The following is a 14,503-nucleotide window of genomic DNA, read 5'->3' as shown; positions in this document are numbered from 1 at the left end:
TGTATCCAATGAGCCAAACTGGCCAGGGCTCAAAAAATTTTTAAAATATGTTTTTATTGATTTCAGAGAAGAAGGGAGAGGAAGGGAGAGAGAGGAGAGAGAGAGAGAGAGAGAGAGAGAGAGGGGGACCTGGTGCATGAATCCGTGCATGGGTGGGGTCCGGCCAGCCTGGCCAGGGGGAGGGGACGTGGGCAGTTGGCCGGCCTGCCTGCTGGTCGAACTCCCGGTCGAGGGGACCATTTGCATATTAGCCTTTTATTCTATAGGCTTATCAAAGCCTCTAAAATAATAAATAAACAAACAAACAAACAAATAAATACATAAATAAAATAAATAAACAAAAATAAATTAAATAACTAAAAAATTAAATAAATAAAAAACAGAAAATAAAAATAGAAAACAAATACAAATTAATTCAACAAAAAATAAAGACCCTAGAAATAAAAATAATTTAATAAACGTATAAAAATAAAATAATTTAAACATGAGCAATAAACAATACTAAAAATAAAATAGTAAAGCGAATAGAAAATAATATAAATACATAAATAGAAACAATCACTACATAAAAATAACACCTAAGCAATAAGTAAAGTTAAATGAACAAAAATGAAATTAATAAATATAAACAATAAATAACTAAATAAAAATAAACAATAATAAATAAATAAACGTTAAAGTAAATTAAATGAATAAAAAATAAAAAATAAATAGAAACAGTAAATAACTAAATAAAAACAGACATATAAACAATAATAAATAAATAAATGAACTAATAAAATAAATGAAGTAAATTAAATGAACAAAAATAAAATAAATATAAACAATGAACAACTACATGAAAATAAACACATAAGCAGTAGTAAGTAAACAAATAAATAAAATAAATAATTAAAGTAAATGAAATGAACAAAATAAAATAAAATAAAAAAATGTTGAAAAGCCTCCTCCCGCTTTGAACCCACCCCGGCCCCTCCCGTCCCAGCTGAAATCCCAAATCAGGGCAAACGTTGGTGGCAATTCCTCGGGGCTCTGGGGAGCTCCCCCTCCCCCTCCTCCCTGCTGCACCCCCAACCCCAGACTCTGTGGGGCGCCCCGCCCCGGAGTCCCCCCCAAAACAGCGGAAGCCAGAGCCGTCCTCAGCCCCTTTTCACAGATGCACCCCGGGAGGCACAGAGAGGGTGAGCCAGCGGCCTGAGGTCACACAGCAGTGGCCGGCAGACACCCCCTTTCCCCCCAGCTGTGCACCCCAGGAAGGGAGTCCTTGGCTCAGCAAACGAAAGCATCGCTTTGGGGGTGCAAGGCCAGGCAGGGAGCACCCCGGACTCAGACCCTGGGCGCTGCTGTGTGACCTCAGGACACTGGCTCACCCTCTCTGTTCTCTGTCTCCCCGCCCCCCACTCTGTCCCTGGGGGTCCCCCTGAGGTCCGGGCACGGATCCGCTGAGCTGGGGAATGGACCCGCTTGTGGGCTATTCTGGGTTGAAGTTTGGGGGTGCTGGGCGGGGGAGGGGATGTGGGGACACGCGGGTTCCACCTGGATGTGGGGACCCATCACAAGACCGCCCGGTGGTCTCCCCGGCTCATCCATTGGCGCCAGGCCCAGCTCAGCAAGTTCCCAGAGGGCTTTGCGTCAGCAGCCACGGATCCAGGCCCAGCTCAGCAAGTTCCCAGAGGGCTTTGCGTCTGCAGCCACGGATCCAGGCCCAGCTCAGCAAGTTCCCAGAGGGCTTTGCAGTCTGCAGCCACGGATCCAGGCCCAGCTCAGCAAGTTCCCAGAGGGCTTTGCGTCTGCAGCCACGGATCCAGGCCCAGCTCAGCAAGTTCCCAGAGGGCTTTGCGTCTGCAGCCAGGGACCCGGGGAAGAGCTGGGTGCTTTTTGGTGTGTGAATTTTTAATGATTTTAAAATATTTTATGATTTTTTTTTTTTTTTTTTAGAGAGTGGAAGGGAGGGCGGCGGGAGAGAGACATGGATTAGCCCACCAGGGGCCAAGGATCAAAACCAGGTCCTTTAGATTTTTCTTTCCTTTCTCTTTCTTACTTTTTATTTTTTTCTTTTGGGTCAAGGTTCACAGTGAAAAAATAAAAAGGTCTATTAATGCTCAAAACAATGATGAAAAAAAAAACGCAGACAGCCCGAGGCGGTGTGGCCCAGTGGTTAGACCGTCTGCCCGCGCACCAAAGGGTCTCGGGTTCGAGTCCTGGTCAACAGCATGCAACTGGGTTGCAAGTTTGATCCCAGGCCCCCCCCCGTCAGGGTGTGTATGGGAGGCAACTAATCTCTCTCTCTCTAAAAGTCAGTGGAAAATGCCAGCTGATGTGGCTCAGTGGATAGAGCATTGACCTATGACCCGGTTCGATCCCCGGTCAGGGGCTCAGGCCAGGGTTGGGGGCTCGATCCCCAGCAGGGGGTGTGCGGGAGGCAGCCGGTCCATGATTCTCTGTTATCAATATTTCTTTCCTTTTTTTAAAAAAAGAAAACTTTATTTATTTTTTTATTTCTTCAATGCAGGACCATCTCACACCTGTCAGAATGGCTACCATCCACAAATCAGCAAACGACAAGTGCTGGCGAGGAGGCGGAGAAAAAGGAACCCTCGTGCACGGCTGGTGGGAATGCAGACGGGGGCAGCCACTGTGGAGAACAGTGTGGAGTTTCCTCAAAAAACTGAAAATGGAACTCCCATTGGACCCAGTAATCCCACTCCTAGGAATATATCCCAAGAAACCAGAAACACCCATCAGAAAGGATATATGCACCCCTATGTTCATAGCAGCACCATTCACCATAGCTGAGATCTGGACACAGCCCGAGTGCCCATCAGCAGATGAGTGGATTAAAAAACGGTGGTCCATCGACACAATGGAATACTACGCAGCCATGAAAAAGGAAGGAATTCTTACCATTTGCAACAGCTTGGAGGGACCTGGAGAGCATGATGCTGAGCGAAATAAGCCAGTCAGAAAAAGATAAATATCACATGATCTCACTCATTTATGGAAAATAAAGAACATTATAACCTGATGAACAAAAACAGATCCGGAGACAGAGAAGCATCGATCAGACCGTCCAACCTCAGAGGGGAGGTAGGGGAGGGTGGGGGTAAGGGGGAGAGATCAACCAAAGGACTTGAATGCATGCATATGGGCCTAACCAATGGACACAGACAACAGGGGGGTGAGGGTATGAGTGGGGGTCGTGGGGGGACAATGGGGAGAATAAGGACACGTATGTAATACCTTAATCAATAAAGAAAAAAAATCTACCTAATAAAAGAGTAACATGCTAATTGACTGTACCTGCGTGACGCCCACCAGCCAATCAGGAGAGAGTATGCAAATTAACCCAACAAAGATGGCGGGCTAATTTGCATACACAGGCACCGAGCGGCCAGGGGCGGGGAGGGACACTTGCGTGGTCACCACGGTGACGATGCAGGCATCCCGCACCGCCCCAGCCGCTCCGGGCCTCTGGGCAGCGTGGGAAGACAGAAAGGTGGCTCCGGCCGGAGCGAGGGCGGTGCCGGTAGCCAGGGGAAGGAAGGCCCGTTTGTGCACGAATCTTCGTGCGTCGGGCCTCTAGTAAAAAAAAATAATAAAATAAAAAATAAAAAAAAAAAAGTTTATCTTTATTGTTGAAAAGGTATTACATGCCTTCCTTTCTCCATTGCTCCCCCCCTACATCCCGCCCCCACCCCTCCCAGGCCTTCACCATACTATTGTCTATGCCTATGCATTAATATGCATACAAGTTCGCTCTTTCATCAATGTTTCTCCCCCACTCCCTTCCTCTCTGTCTAAAAAAAAAAAAAAAAATTCAATAAAAAAATACTTTTAAATTAAAAAAATAAAAGTCAATGGAAAACATATCCTTGGATGGACACAAAGAAACAATCCAAAAAACAACAATGAGAACAACACGGAAAAAACCCGTACACGTTCCAGAATGACGCGGGATCTGGCGCCCTCCGACATTCACACCTTGGCCGTGGATTCTTCGATCTCTTCCACGTGAAAGACCTCCTCGTGGTCCCCTTTCCCCGTGTCCGGGGTGAATTTCTCCCAGATGATCTGGTAGGAGAAAAAAAAAAGAAAAAAAGAATGAGGGCGTCGGGTCTGCGGGATCCCCGGTGCGCGGGTGGGGTGGGGATTGTGGGTAGTAGAAACCCTCAACAGATCCACGTGGGTCTCCTTGCCGCCGAGGGACCAGCCAGACCGCCCTGCTCGAGGGCTGGTGAGCGAATGGGAGATGTTGTGTAGGAGATGGCACGTGCAAAGGTCCTGGGGCAGGTTGGAGCTTGGACAGGAAAATGGGGGAAGTGGCTCATGCTGGTACCCCATGAGGCGCACAGGATGCTGGAGGTCCCCGGAAACCAGGGATCGGGGAACAGGACCCAGGGTGTGGGCTCAGGACCCGAGAGATGTCCATGTCAGTGAGTCGGGAGCTGGTTGCTATGACAACAGCAGAGAGACATGGTCCCTCCCTCAGGGAGAGTGGCCCATGAGGAGGGCCCTCTATGGGGTCTCCCTGTTTTTGTTTTGTTTTTTGTCACGCTTCACCCCTTTCTGGCTCCTCCTCCAGGGGGTCATGTCAGACTCCCTACCATCTGTGTGTCTCTCCATCTCCCCAGACGTAGCTGGCAGGCAAGACCTGACCCCTGACCCCGAGACACGGCCACAGAGCCGGACACAGCATTCCGGCCACACCCCCAAGGGGTCATTGGAACAGGAGATGGTGGGACATTGGCAGGGTCCCCGGACACCCCCATTTTCCACCCTGGGTCACCCCCTTTCCCGTACAGACCTCATCGTCGGTGAGATAGTCATTGTTCACTTTATCTTTGACTCTAGGAATGGGCACCCCGACGAACCTAGTGAGACCAAAACAAAACAAAAAAAAAAAGTGTGAAGAGTGAACCCAGGTGGCGGAGTTCCCCCTAGATGTCCAAGGAGACTTTCCCTGTCAATCAGATGGTGACTGGCGTCGTCCCTGTCCAATCAGATGGCGACTCAGGCCTTCCCTGTCCAATCAGCGCTGAGCACCTATATCCCGTCCCTCCTCCTCCGCCCCCATCAGCATCTGTGCAGCCAGAACAGTGTCATCGAAGCATTGCACGAGGATCCACTCAACTTATACAAAACAGGAAATAGGAGGCATTATGGGAATCCAGCGTGGGAACCACGGGGGTCCTTTCTAGAACCTTCACGCTGGGATGCAGGGATGGGCGTGGGGAGCCCGGGGTCTTCGGGGATAAAGGCTGGGGGCTCAAAAGACCCATGTCCCTCCATCCCTCCAAACTCTGTGTATGAGGCCCAGCCTCTGTTTAGTGACTTTTTTATTATTCTTTGTTTTGGTTTTTCTTGGTTTCCTTTTTTTATTCTTTTTTTCTGGTGTGACTTAATTTTTTAAAATTATTTTTATCATTATCATTATCATTATTATTAAATTGATAACATCTGGGTGCACTGTTAGCCAACCTGAGTTTACAAGTTTTTAAATATAAGTATAGACACTAGAGGCCCGGTGCACGAAATTCGTGCACGGTGTGTGTGGGGGGGTGTCCCTCAGCCCGGCCTGCACTCTCTCCAATCCGGGACCCCTCAAGGGATGTCCGACTGCCGGTTTAGGCCCGATCCCAACACTCCAACACACAAGAATGGCTGCCCCCATGTGGACACAAGATGGCCGCCACAAGATGGCCAGCAGGGGATGGACCAGGTCTGCAAGAGAGGGCAGTGGTGGGCAATCAAGCCAGCAGGGCAGGGCAGATGGGAGGGACCAGGCCTGCAGGGGAGGGCAGTTAGGAGTGACCAGGCCTGCAGGGCAGGGCAGTTGGGGAGGGGACCAGGCCTGCAGGGGAGGGCAGTTAGGGGTGACAAGGCCTGCAAGGGAGGGTAGTTAGGGGTGACCAGGCTGGCAGAGGAGGGAAGTTGGGGGTGACCAGGCCTGCAGGGGAGGGCAGTTGGGGGTGACCAGGCCTGCAGGGGAGGGCAGTTAGGGGTGACCAGGCCAGCAGGGGAGGGCAGTTGGGGGAAACCAGGCATGCAGGGGAGGGCAGTTGGTGGGTGACCAGGCCTGCAGGGGAGGGCAGTTAGGGAGGACAAGGCCTGCAGGGGAGGGTAGTTGTGGGGGACCAGGCATGCAGGGGAGGGCAGTTAGGGGGTGACCACTGCAGGGGAGGGCAGTTAGGAGTGACCAGGCCTGCAGGGGAGGGCAGTTAGGGGTGACCAGGCCTGCAGGGGAGGGCAGTTAGGGGTGACCAGGCCTGCAGGGGAGGGCAGTTAGGGGTGACCAGGCCTGCAGGGGAGGGCAGTTGGGGGTGACCAGGCCTGCAGGGGAGGGCAGTTAGGGGTGACCAGGGGAGGGCAGTTAGGGGTGACCAGGTCTGCAGGGGAGGGCAGTTAGGGGTGACCAGGCCTGCAGGGGGAGGGCAGTTAGGGGAGCAGTTAGGCATCCATCAGGCTGGCAGGGGAGTGGTTAGGGGGTGATCAGGCTGGCAGGCAGAAGCGGTTAGGGGCGATCAGGCAGGAAGGCAGGCGAGCAGGTAGGAGCCAGCAGTCCCGGATGGTGAGAGGGAGGTCCGACTGCCCGTGTAGGCCCGATCTCGCCTAAACCGGGCAGTCGGACATCCCTCGAGGGGTCCCAGATTGGAGAGGGTGCAGGCTGGGCTGAGGGACACGCCCCCCCCTCTCCTCCCCGTGCACGAATTTCGTGCACCGGGCCTCTAGTGACGTATACATTGATGAATAAACAAACAACAACAACATGACGTGAAAACAGCGTGGATTAAAAACAGTGATTGACCAATTGATTAATAACTAAGCAACCACAACATGATATAACAGCCACAGAGCCCCCATCGTCGGTCTTCAGATAGATTCTGGCGTCGCGTGCGATTGGCGGCAGCGAGAGCCTCATCGGTGTCGCGCACGCACGAGTTAACGCTTATTTTTAAATCGCCAGCGCGTGCCCTGTGTACCGGCCGGCGGGTCGGACGGACGGTCGGACGGACGGTCGGTCGGACGGTCGGACGGACGGTCGGACGGTCGGTCACTTAGCATTTTATATAGATAGATAGATAGATAGATAGATAGATAGATCAGAATTGATCCGTTCATACTCAGGAATCCAATCAGCGGGTGGGCTCAGTGGTTAGAGCGTCGGCCCGCCCACCGAGGGGTCACGGATTTCCTTCCTGGCCAAGGCCACGTATGTGGTTTTCCAGGATTGATCCCCGGCCCTGGTTGGAGCACATGTGGGGGGGGTGGGTGGGGGAGGGGGGAGGGCAGGGAGGGAGGAGGCAACCCATCCCCATGTCTCTCTCTCTTTCTCTCTCTCTCATCAGGAATGTGTCCCTGACTCGGGGGATCGGACCCGAGACCGGAGCTCTAACCACTGAGCCACGCCGGCCAGGGCTGGGGGTTTACCTATTAAACAGGAAGAGGAAGATGGGGACGCAGGCGAGGGTGCCCAGGATGACCATGGAGATGAAAAACGCGCCGGACAGCCATTCCCCGGAGCCTGGGGGCAGAGAGAGCGGCGGGTCAGGTACCCCCAGGGGCAGGAGCCGCCGACCCACGGCCCCCTCCCTCCCTCCCTCCCTCCCTGGCGAGTTCGCGGCGAAGAAGAGACACCCAGACGTGGAGGGAGACACTCTCTGAAGGAAGGAACCCAGTCCTGCCCCGGCCGGCCTGGCTCAGGGGTTGAGCGTCGACCTAGGAACCAGGAGGTCACGGGTTCGATTCCCGGTCAAGGGCACAGGCCTGGGTTGTGGGCTCCATCCCCAGTAGGGGGCGTGCAGGAGGCAGCCGGTCCATGATTCTCTCTCCTCATGGATGTTTCTCTCTCTCCCCCTTCCTCTCTGAATTAAATAAAAATACATATATATATATTTTTAAAAATGAAGATATAGAAACTCATCCGAAAAAGAACTGAAAAATCTTTTTAAAAATAAAATAAAAAAAATAAAAAAAATAAACGAAGCCCCAGCTGGTGTGGCTCAGTGGATAGAGCGTCAACCTGCGGACTGAAGGGTCCCGGGTTCGATTCCCCATCGGGGCACATGCCCGGGTTGCAGGCTCCATCCCCAGTAGGGGGCATGCAGGAGGCAGCTGATCTGTGATTCTCTCTCCTCATGGATGTTTCTCTCTCTCTCTCTCTCTCTCTCTCTCTCTCTCTCTTCCTCTCTGTAATCAATAAAATATATATATATATTAAAAAAAACAAACGTTCTATTTAAAAAAGAAAAATATAGTGGCAGCTACGTCCAAACCCCTGAATTCTTTTTTTAAAAAAAATATATATTTTATTGATTTTTTTACAGAGAGGAAGGGAGAGGGATAGAGAGTCAGAAACATCGATGAGAGAGAGAAACATCCATCAGCTGCCTCCTGCACGCCCCCCCACTGGGGATGTGCCCGCAACCAAGGTCCATGCCCTCGACCGGGAATCGAACCCGGGACCCTTCCGTCCGCAGGCCGACGCTCCACCCAGTGAGCCACACCGGTCAGGGCCGAACCCCTGAATTCTTGCCAAGAAATAAAAAATCCCAGGCAGGAAGCCATGGGCGTGTGCTGCTAATTTCATTCCTGCGACCTCCCACGGGGGACGGACGGCGAGGAAACAGGCGTCATTAAAAAGCCCGCCTCCTCCTCACCGGGGACCACGGCTGGGGGTGGCCTGACGGGATCAGGCGGGAGGATTTCCTGGTGGGAAACAGACGTAAGGAAATCTCATTTTCCGTCTCTTCCTTTGGGGATGGGCGGGGTCCGGTGTGGAAGCCTTTTTTTTTTTTTCCTTAAAAATATATTTTTCTTGATTTCAGAGAGAAGAAGGGAGAGGGAGAGAGAGAGACAGAGAAACATCCATGAGGAGAGAGAATCACGGATCAGCTGCCTCCTGCATGCCCCCGACTGGGGATGGAGCCCACAACCCGGGCATGTGCCCTTGATGGGGAATCGAACCCGGGACCCCTCAGTCCGCAGGCCGACGCTCTACCCACTGAGCCACACCGGCTGGGGCTTCGTTTATTTTTTATTTTATTTTTAAAAAGATTTTTCAGCCCCAGCTGGTGTGGCTCAGTGGATAGAGCGTCGGCCTGGGGACTGAAGGGTCCCGGGTTCGATTCCCAGTCAAGGGCACATGCCCGGGTTGTGGGCTCGATCCCCAGTCGGGGGCGTGCAGGAGGCAGCCGATCCATGATTCTCTCTCATCACTGATGTTTCACTCTCTCTCCCTCTCCCTTCCTCTCTGAAATCAATAAAATATATTAAAAAAATTATTTCTGTTCTTTTTCTGATGAGTTTCTATATCTTCATTTTTTAAAAAGATGTATATTGTTACTGATTTCAGAGAGGAAGGGGGAGAGAAAGAAACATCGATGATGAGAGGGAATCATGGACCGGCTGCCTCCTGCACGCCCCCCACTGGGGATGGAGCCCACAACCCCGGGCATATGCCCTTGACCGGGAATCGAACCCGGGACCCTTCAGTCCGCAGGCCGACGCTCTATCCACTGAGCCACACCTGCCAGGGCATCACTAATTTCTTTTAACATTTGCATCACCCGCATAGTACGAATGGCAATACATTGTTCATCTGCTGACTCATAGACTTCTAAATTGTGGCCAGTTTTTGTGCTTATTTTAAAAATATATATTTTATTGATTTCAGAGCGAGGAAGGGAGAGGCAGAGAGAGAGAGAGAGAGAAACATCCATGATGAGAGAGAATCATGGACCGGCTGCCTCCTGCACGCCCCCTACTGGGGATCGAGGGTACAACCCGGGCCTGTGCCCTTGACCGGGAATCGAACCCGTGACCTCCTGGTTCCTAGGTCGACGCTCAACCACTGAGCCACGCCTGCCGGGCTCATGAGCATTTATAAAGTTTCAGGGAGATAAAGTGCATGGGTCCTCGCTCCTGGAATGACTCAGATCAATTCGGGGTGGGCAGCCGCCACCTCGGGTCCGGCTCTCGCGGGGGGCGGGGGGTGGGGTTATACGTACCGAACTCCACCGGCTGGCTCCACGGACCCCACTGCAGGAGCCGGGAGTCGGCCGCCCGCATTCTCACGGCGTGGTTGGCTCTGGGCAGAGGCTTTTGAAAGACGTATGTATTTCTCCAGCCACCAGATATGTCCACCTTTCGGGAGAAGAGGAAGGTAGAGGCTGTCACGTCCGTTGAGCAAAGAGAAGGTGGGGGTGTGTTTTATTTTCATCATCATCATCATCATCATCCTATAGAATAAAAGCCTAATATGCTAAGTGTCCAGTCGACCAGTCGGCCGCTCAACCAATCAGAGCGTCATATGCTAATGATATGCTGAGGCCGCTCAACCGCTCGCTGTGATGTGCACTGACCACCAGGGGGCGGACGCTTCGACCGGTAGGTGAGCTTGCTGCTGGGGTCCGGCCGATCGGGACTGAGCGAGATGGGCCGGACACGCCCTGGAGCCCTCCCGCGGTCCCTCCCCGGCTGGCCAACCTCCCGCGTTCCTCCCCGGCCCCGATCGTGCACCGGTGGGGTCCCTCGGCCTGGCCTGTACCCTCTCGCCATCCGGGACCCCTCGGGGGATGTCGGAGAGCCGGTTTTGGCCCGATCCCGCAGGCCAGGCCGAGGGACCCCACGGGTGCATGAATTTGTGCACCGGGGTGCTAGTAAACATAGATTTTTTAAAAAAAATATCACAGGGATGTAATGACTCATCTCAACGTGAGCCCAGGAGACACCCCACCCAGGCCCCCAGGACTGACTATGGGAAGGGCTCCTTCATCCCTGACTAGATGGGGACTACAATGAAGCTCCAAGAAGGGGTGGTATTTTGGGGTCGGAACCTTCACTCACCAGTTGATGGTCACTGGGCTGCATACTGTTCTGGAGAGACAAAAAAAAAAAAAAATCCACAGAAAGGAACAACAACAACAAAAGAATAGGTTTAGTTTTCTCCTTGCAATGTTTTTTTTTTTGTTTTGTTTCTTTTTTATTGTTGTCTTTTCTGCCATTTGAGGCAGAAAAGAAGTGATGGGTGGGCAGTGACCTTAAAAGCTCAGCTATTCTGGAGGTGACACGGGCAGAGGGATGGACGTGGGCCCTGCGAACCAATCCTTTATTCGTCTGGATCCCCAACGGGTGAACGTGGATCCTCATTAAATCCAGGAGGACATGGAGTCCAGGACTTCCCATTGTGTACACTGAGTCCATGAGGACGTATAACTATTGGATTTTTCCTCATCTATACTGGGTCCATGAGGACGTATAACTATTGGAATTTCCTCATCTACACTGGGCCCATGAGGACGTATAACTATTGGTTTTTCTCGTCTACACTCGGCCCATGAGGACGTATAACTATGAGTTTTTCCACGTCTACACTGGGTCCATGAGGACGTATAACTATTGGATTTTTCCTCGTCTATACTGCACCCAGGTGGACGTATAACTATGGGTTTTCCTCGTCTACACTGAGCCCATGAGGACGTATAACTATTGGAATTTCCTCATCTACACTGGACCCATGAGGACGTGTAACTATTGGTTTTTCACGTCTACACTGGGTCCATGAGGACGTATAACTATTGGTTTTCCTCGTCTACACTGGACCCAGGTGGACATAATCTATTGGATTTTTCCTCGTCTACACTGGGCCCAAGAGGACGTATAACTATTGGTTTTTCCTTGTCTACACTGGACCCAGGTGGACATAAACTATTGGTTTTTCCTCGTCTACACTGGGCCGATGAGGACGTATAACTATGAGTTTTTCCACGTCTACCCTGGGCCAATGTGGACCTATAACTATTGGATTTTTCTTGTCTACACTGGACCCAGGTTGACATATAACTATTGGTTTTTCCTCGTCTACACTGGGCCCAGGTGGACGTATAACTATTGGTTTTTCACGTCTACACTGGGCCCATGAGGACGTATAACTATTGGTTTTCCTCGTCTACACTGGGCCCATGAGGACGTATAACTATTGGATTTTTCTCGTCTACACTGGACCCAGGTGGACGTATAACTATTGGTTTTTCTCGTCTACACTGGACCCAGGTGGACGTATAACTATTGGATTTTCCTCGTCTATACTGGACCCAGGTGGACGTATAACTATTGGATTTTCCTCGTCTACACTGGGCCCATGAGGACGTATAACTATTGGATTTTTCTCGTCTACACTGGACCCAGGTGGACGTATAACTATTGGTTTTTCTCGTCTACACTGGGTCCATGAGGACGTATAACTATGGGTTTTTCCTCATCTACACTGGACCCATGAGGACGTGTAACTATTGGTTTTTCCTCGTCTATACTGGACCCAGGAGGACAAAAACTATTGGTTTTTTCTCGTCTACACTGGGCCCATGAGGACGTATAACTATGGATTTTCCTTGTCTATACTGGGCTCATGAGGACGTATAACTATTGGATTTTTCTCGTCTACACTGGGCCCATGAGGACGTATAACTATGGATTTTTCTCGTCTACACTGGGCCCAGGTGGACGTATAACTATGGGTTTTTCCGTGTCTACACTGGACCCAGGTGGACGTATAACTATTGGTTTTTCCTCGTCTACACTGGGCCCATGAGGACGTATAACTATTGGATTTTCTCGTCTACACTGGGGCCAGATGGACATATAACTATTGGATTTTTCTCGTCTACACTGGGTCCAGGTGGACGTATAACTATTGAAATTTCCTCGTCTACACTGGGTCCATGAGGATGTATAACTATGGGTTTTTCCTCATCTACACTGGACCCATGAGGACGTGTAACTATTGGTTTTTCCTCGTCTATACTGGACCCAGGAGGACAAAAACTATTGGTTTTTTCTCGTCTACACTGGGCCCATGAGGACGTATAACTATTGGATTTTTCTTGTCTACACTGGGCCCATGAGGACGTATAACTATTGGTTTTTCCTCGTCTATACTGGGCCCATGAGGACGTATAACTATTGGTTTTTCTCGTCTACACTGGGTCCATGAGGACATAAACTATTGGATTTTCCTCGTCTACACTGGGCCCATGAGGACGTATAACTATTGGATTTTTCTCGTCTACACTGGGCCCATGAGGACGTATAACTATGGATTTTTCTCGTCTACACTGGACCCATGAGGACGTATAACTATTGGATTTTTCTCGTCTACACTGGACCCATGAGGAGGTATAACTATGGGTTTTTCCTCGTCTACACTGGACCCAGGTGGACGTATAACTATTGGTTTTTTCTCGTCTACACTGGACCCAGATGGATGTATCACTATAGGTTTTTCCTCGTCTACATTGGAGACCAGGTCGACATATAACTATTGGATTTTTCCTCGTCTACACTGGACCCATGAGGACGTATAACTATGGATTTTCCTTGTCTATACTGGGCTCATGAGGACGTATAACTATTGGATTTTTCTCGTCTACACTGAGCCCATGAGGACGTATAACTATGGATTTTTCTCGTCTACACTGGGCCCAGGTGGACGTATAACTATGGGTTTTTCCGTGTCTACACTGGACCCAGGTGGACGTATAACTATTGGTTTTTCCTCGTCTACACTGGACCCAGATGGATGTATCACTATAGGTTTTTCCTCGTCTACATTGGAGACCAGGTCGACATATAACTATTGGATTTTTCCTCGTCTATACTGGACCCATGTGGACGTATAACTATTGGTTTTTCTTGTCTACACTGGGCCCATGAGGACGTATAACTATTGGATTTTTCTCGTCTACACTGAGCCCATGAGGACGTATAACTATGGATTTTTCTCGTCTACACTGGGCCCAGGTGGACGTATAACTATTGGTTTTTCTGCGTCTACACTGGACCCATGAGGACGTATAACTATGGGTTTTTCCTCGTCTACATTGGAGACCAGGTCGACGTATCACTATTGGTTTTTCCTCGTCTACACTGGGGCCAGATGGATGTATCACTATTGGTTTTTCCGCGTCTATACTGGGCCCTTGAGGACATGGAACTATTGGGTTTCTCCTCGTCTACCCTGGGGCCATAAAGACATGTAACTCTCAGTCGTCACGGTTCTGTTTCAGCGTCTGCCTCTCCACCATCACCTTGAGGACTTTCATGGATGCTTGTGTCTGTGTCTGTCTCGGAGCTGCTGTTGGGGTTCACCTCCCCTGGGGACCACCTCTCCCCACTCTGCCCCACCCTCCCTGCATCCCAGCTCTGTCCCCCACCCCTTCCTTGGACCCTGGCCCTCTGACAGGGTCCTGGGGGTGCCCTCCAGCTCTCTGAGGTCCAGGGCCCTGCACCTCTCGGTCACCCGGGGCCCAGCATGCACCGGCCCTCGCTCACCTGTCTCTGGATGTCCAGCTGGTACTGCAGCTCCCAGTTGGACAGGAACACGCGGATCCGTGGCGTGTCCCACTGGAGGACGCAGTGCGAGGCGTTGCACTCGATGGTGATGTTGTCGGGGGGGTCGTAGATTTCTGGAGGGAGAAACCGGGATGTGTCCCGTGAGCTGGGGTGT

At 51.0% G+C, this 14,503-nt stretch overlaps 1 protein-coding gene across 4 annotated transcripts in view; it reads right to left on the bottom strand.

Annotated features, from left to right (window-relative positions):
- Positions 1-2,493: 2,493 nt before the first annotated feature.
- CSF2RA (colony stimulating factor 2 receptor subunit alpha) overlaps positions 2,494-14,503 on the bottom strand; it is a 30,135-nt gene continuing 18,125 nt past the window's right edge. Inside the window, exons 7-13 of one of the 4 annotated variants that reach the window (XM_054720220.1) lie at positions 14,329-14,462; positions 10,846-10,875; positions 10,008-10,143; positions 7,429-7,522; positions 4,805-4,871; positions 3,937-4,071; positions 2,494-2,635 (exon numbers count right to left, since the gene is read on the bottom strand). In XM_054720220.1, the coding sequence (XP_054576195.1) occupies positions 3,976-4,071; positions 4,805-4,871; positions 7,429-7,522; positions 10,008-10,143; positions 10,846-10,875; positions 14,329-14,462 (557 nt within the window). In that variant the 3' untranslated portion in view covers positions 2,494-2,635; positions 3,937-3,975. Of the gene's footprint in view, positions 2,636-2,977; positions 4,072-4,804; positions 4,872-7,428; positions 7,523-10,007; positions 10,144-10,845; positions 10,876-14,328; positions 14,463-14,503 lie in introns of those variants that run through there. The other 3 variants (XM_054720218.1, XM_054720216.1, XM_054720223.1) reach the window with 3 other exon arrangements.

Source organism: Eptesicus fuscus, chromosome 1, assembly GCF_027574615.1.
Source record: "Eptesicus fuscus isolate TK198812 chromosome 1, DD_ASM_mEF_20220401, whole genome shotgun sequence".
In the NCBI taxonomy this organism is placed as follows: Eukaryota; Metazoa; Chordata; class Mammalia; order Chiroptera; family Vespertilionidae; genus Eptesicus; species Eptesicus fuscus.
The sequence above is the reverse complement of the archived record's forward strand: the minus strand, read 5'-3'. Positions and strand labels throughout refer to the sequence as shown.